This window comes from Parus major, chromosome Z (genome assembly GCF_001522545.3).
Source record: "Parus major isolate Abel chromosome Z, Parus_major1.1, whole genome shotgun sequence".
In the NCBI taxonomy this organism is placed as follows: Eukaryota; Metazoa; Chordata; class Aves; order Passeriformes; family Paridae; genus Parus; species Parus major.
Genome location: NC_031799.1, coordinates 46,037,192 through 46,041,964, shown reverse-complemented (window position 1 = coordinate 46,041,964; position 4,773 = coordinate 46,037,192). Strand labels below are relative to the sequence as shown.

General features: G+C 52.3%; 1 protein-coding gene across 1 annotated transcript; it reads right to left on the bottom strand.

Moving 5' to 3' along the window:
- Positions 1-2,790: 2,790 nt before the first annotated feature.
- On the bottom strand, positions 2,791-4,543 carry CARTPT (CART prepropeptide). The gene is made up of 3 exons (XM_015652404.2): positions 4,397-4,543; positions 4,232-4,315; positions 2,791-3,826 (listed from the first exon to the last, which is right to left on the bottom strand). The coding sequence occupies exons 1-3, from the start codon at positions 4,538-4,540 to the stop codon at positions 3,719-3,721; spliced, it is 336 nt and encodes a 111-aa protein (XP_015507890.1). The 5' UTR covers positions 4,541-4,543; the 3' UTR covers positions 2,791-3,718.
- Positions 4,544-4,773: the final 230 nt, after the last annotated feature.

Genomic DNA, 4,773 nt, shown 5'->3' with positions numbered 1-4,773 from the left:
GGGGATCTACCACCAGCAGAAAGGCATAAAGTCTCCACTGCTTTTGTTAAACAGAAACCTTACAAGGACGAGCAACTGGCTGGATGCAAAGTCATGTACTTCTATACAAGTTATGAAAAAGTAGAACGCTTGAAAACATCCACATATTCTATCAGTCAGTGTTGATTAGTGTGTAACTATTTTCTCTGCTAACTCAAAGAAGGAGGTCCTGAAAGAAATGGGGTGGGGAAAGAGGGGGGAACAAACTTACCTCAGGAGAAAATGTCATGGGATTTGTCCAGCATAAGTGAAATACATTTTATTCATGCAATGTTACCTCCAAACACTGTGACTTTTGATGTTTACCTCAGTTTTCCTCTCAGTACTTGTGCAATTTTTCATGGTGTCTCCCTGTGTTTCAGTCTTCATGTGCAGAGTAACTCAAAGCAGGGCTAATATTTTAGCCAAATGCAAGTGCCTGGTACCTGCCAGGAGCCTCCAAAACTGGTGAGTAACCCAGGCACACAACACTGATTCCCTGGGCTGTGGGGCCAGCTGAAACTGCTGGTCAGTCCACCACACAGAAGGAAATGACCTGACAATCAGCCCTCTAGTTGCAGTTTTCACATCTCTTTCTAGCTGGAAGATCCAGTCAAAAAGAAAAATTTGGTCTTCAAATGGAGTTGGCAGGAGACAAGTAGAATTACTGTGGTTGATTCCTAATACAACAGGACTTGAAGCAGCTGGGTTTTTCTACTTCATACTTAGTAAACACATTAATTCCGAACCACAGTTATTGATTCCAGATTTTCTTGCAGCCCTCTCTGGTGTTTAAATCCAAGATGAACACTCAAAATCTGTTCTTCTTGTTTTGGACATGTTGTGTCTAGGGCCCACCTTGGAAGTGTTAGTAAGGTGAAACCAGGAGATATTTTAAAACTAAAAATTGTGTAATTTCATGTAATTGATTTCAGGAGTGAAAAATACACAAATGCCAATTCTATCCTGACTCTTACAGCACAAGTTTCTCTCCTCGCCTATTGTTTTTTTAATCTCTTCAACAGAAATATCTGTAATGTCATGTAAGTGGCCATGTATATAATCAACATGCTAAGAGCCCTCAGGTTAGTGCACACAATATTGCAGAGAGTATTGTCATAATGCCAGTATCATGAAAGTAAACCCGAAATCCTGATTCCTTAAGTTAGGTTTTAAATTTATAATTTTGATCTTTTTCTAAACCTTCTTTATAATTTCAAGTGCTGTAATCAGGCAGAACAAAAACTATAAAGTCAACACATAAACTGAATAGTTCTTGGTATATTTTAGTCCAATATTTTATGGTTCAATCCTATTCTGTGTAAATACATCTTCAATAAATGCTACATGTGGAGTCAATCTACATGAGCAATTTATTGAGACGACTGTGGTACTTGGGGCTGGACACAAGTGCAATGTGTCCATTTTGCGGTGATGTGCTGGTAGGACCATCAAACAGCCAGAGTATAAAAAATACCAAAATATAAGTCCTTATTAAGGAGTTAATTAATAAGTTATTGTTTGTATGAAAACCAAACGGAGATGCTACAAAAATGATTTCATTATTCCTTGAGAGATTATGGATTTCTACAATATCTCTGGGAACTACCATAAAAACATCCACAAGCAGTTACAATTTTACAAAACATGACACTTGGCTCCAGCCCTGCGAATGCACGATCACACCTCTCCCCCACAGGCGTTACTCACCCAGAGTCACAAAAGTTGCATGCAGAGCTGGCTGCCACCCCTGTCTGTGCTATTCCTGCTCACTACATACCATTTCTCTCTGTCAAGTCCTCTCTGAACAGTGTTCCCACCAAATGCACCATGGCTCTTGCTTTAATTTACCCCTCCCCTCCTGATTCCCCCACATACACAGTCCCCCACTCCAAAATACTCTCTTGTCCATGAAAGGTGCAACTCAGTCTCGTGGCCCCGCCTGTTAAAACAGCTTTCACACTCCGGGTGTTTTCAGCTACCCTTTCCTTTGTCCTTCTCCAGGCTAAGAGCTAATTCCAGTCCTGGAGAAAAATAACTAATAACATCAACAAACCCCAGCAACTACAGCAATAATAACGGTAGTAATGCTGCTAGCAAAATGAGCAGTGGTGGGTCTCTTTTTGAAATCAGCTTCTCTGTACCTCAGTTAGAATTGCTTATGTGCTCTTACTGTTTAGGAGTAAATCAAATGCCTTACAGAAGCCTTTTCTCACAAAACTCTGGGTTTCTCACCTAAACTGGTGCTCTCTTCAGCAAGAAATATGAAATTTCCTTGTATGTCTTTCCCCTGTGTCTGTCTTGGCCCGTGCAGCCCCTCATCTCCATGCTGACAGAATTAAGAGCTGGTTCTTGCAAGGACCAGACACACAGATAAATTGTGACAAAGGAGAGGAAAGAAGTTCCTTCAGTGATCCGTCCTTTAAGGGAACCAAAATAACACAGATGGTCCAGCTCATGTTGGTTGCCCTTCCTTCATACACTGCCTCCCCAGACAAGTCCCTGCAGCTGGGATACACCCTGTCCTCTCCCAAAGAAAAACCTGTGGTCCTAAGCCTCTGTGTTTGTCACAGTCCTTCTGGGTGTCTGTGGGGAGGCAGCAGACATCAGCCGAGCAGCACCAGAGGGACGTGAACCTTGGTTTCTAGTCCTGTCCTGACCTGGCTGACTGCCTGGCTAAAGCATACAGTAACTTGCAGTAGTTTTGGAGATATCCTGAGCCTCTCCCTCTAAGTGCTAGGGATTCCCACGTGTGAATTTAAACACCCAAAATACCGTCATCAGAACACTGACTTTATTAATAGAGACAAACAAAGGATTAAAACACATCATGAGTTTGCTGAAATACACAGTGTACCTGTGGAGAACAGACATATTTATATACATCAGTTCACTGTAGAAATGTGAGCCGTTTGGTCTAGGTGACTTGGATATCCCCAGGTAGTTTGCAACGAATCCAGACAGCTTTCTCTCCGTGGTGGCCCTGGTAAAGCAACCGATTTCCCCCCAGCCCCACCCCAGCCAGGCTAGTGCCGGACCTCTGCACACCATCAGTGTCTCTTGCCGGTCTTTCGACTGCACAGAACGAGCACAGCTGGGCTTGGCCTGAGGCCAGCGGTGCTGGTGAACCCCACCGAAGGCTGCGGGCTGCTTGCTCTGGGGTGTGCCGACCTGGGCCCTTTCAGCGGGGAAGCAAGAGAGAGTGGGCCAGGGTGCTCTGGACACACCCGCATCCCGTCCCTGTCCCCGCTACCCCCACCCATCCCAGGGGAATCCCCTGGCGCCGGCTCCTCCAGCCGGCTGGGGGTGGATGTTTCCCGCCCGAGGAAGGAGCCGGACAGCCCGGGGCACGGCACGGGGCCGGTACCGCTTCCCGGCACGGCTCTGCACTGCTCGGGTCTGCGCTGGGACGGCACTGAGCTCCCGGGACCGGCACCTCTACTGCCAAGGCACGGCCCGGGATTTTCCTGGACGGACAAAAACAAGCAGGGGAGGAGGGGAGGGAGAGGACGGGGTGGGGCGGGGGAGAGAAAGAAAACAGCTCCACGGATGTCGGGTGTCACGGACGGCGTTACACGGGCGACGCGGGGGCTTCTCGCTGCGTCTCTCGGGCGGAGGAGCTGCGGGAAGTCGCCGGCACGTCGGGGCGGCCAGAAGTCAGTGCCGGCGCTCCCGGCGGCTTGTCCCGGGGCGCCTCTGCTTACAGGCACTTCAGGAGGAAGGAATTGCACGACGTCCCCCGGGGGCAGTCGCAGAGCTTCCCGATGCGAGCCCCCTTCCTCACGGCGCACTGCTCCCCGGCGTCGCACTGCGGACAGCGGCCGGCGGTGAGTGAGACCGCCACCAGCGGCAGCCAAATAGTCCCGTCCCGTCCCTTCTAGCCTTGTCCTATTCCCTCCCGTGTGGTCCTTCCTGTCTAGACTAGTCCCATTCTGCCCCTTCCCTTCCCTTCCCTTCCCTTCCCTTCCCTTCCCTTCCCTTCCCTTCCCTTCCCTTCCCTTCCCTTCCCTTCCCTTTCCCATCCCTGTCCCTGTCCCAGTCCCAGTCCCAGTCCCAGTCCCAGTCCCAGTCCCCATTCTATCCCTTCCCCATTCCTCCCCTTCCCGCTCCTTTACCATTCCGTCCCGTCCCGCTTCGTTCTGCTCTGCCCCCTTCCCTTTCCTTCTTACTCCCATCCCGGTCCCGTCCAGACCAGTCTCCCCGGGATACCTACCATGGGCACCTGCCCGAACTTCTTCTCGTAGTGCGGACCTCTCTTGCTCTTGAGCTTCTCCAGCACCTCCTGCAGCGCCTCGATCTGTCGAAAGACCACAGAGCCGCCGTCAGACCGCGCCCGCCCCGGCGGCTCCCCCGCTCCCGGCCCCGGCCCCCTCCGCACCAGCTCCTTCTCCCGGGAAGCGCCGCCGCCGCCGGGCGGTCCCAGGTCGCGGGCGCGGCGCGGCGGGGTCGATCCCTGCCCGCGGGCGCTCAGCAGCAGCGCGGCGGCCACGGCGCACAGCGCCAGCGCCCGGCAGCTCTCCATGGTGCTGCCGCCCCGCCGCCGCCGCCGCCGCCGCCTTTATAGCGCCGTGCCCGCCCCGCCGTGCGTCAGCGCCCACCGCCGCCGCGCCCCGACTGCCCGCACGGCACGGCTGGGCTCCGCGCCCCCCACCGCCCCAAACCGCGCCCCAAAGCGCCCGCCGTCCCTGGCCCGCGGGCCGAGCAGCGGATCCATCTCTGAGGGGGACCCAGGAGAAGGCGACCAGCCCAGCCGCA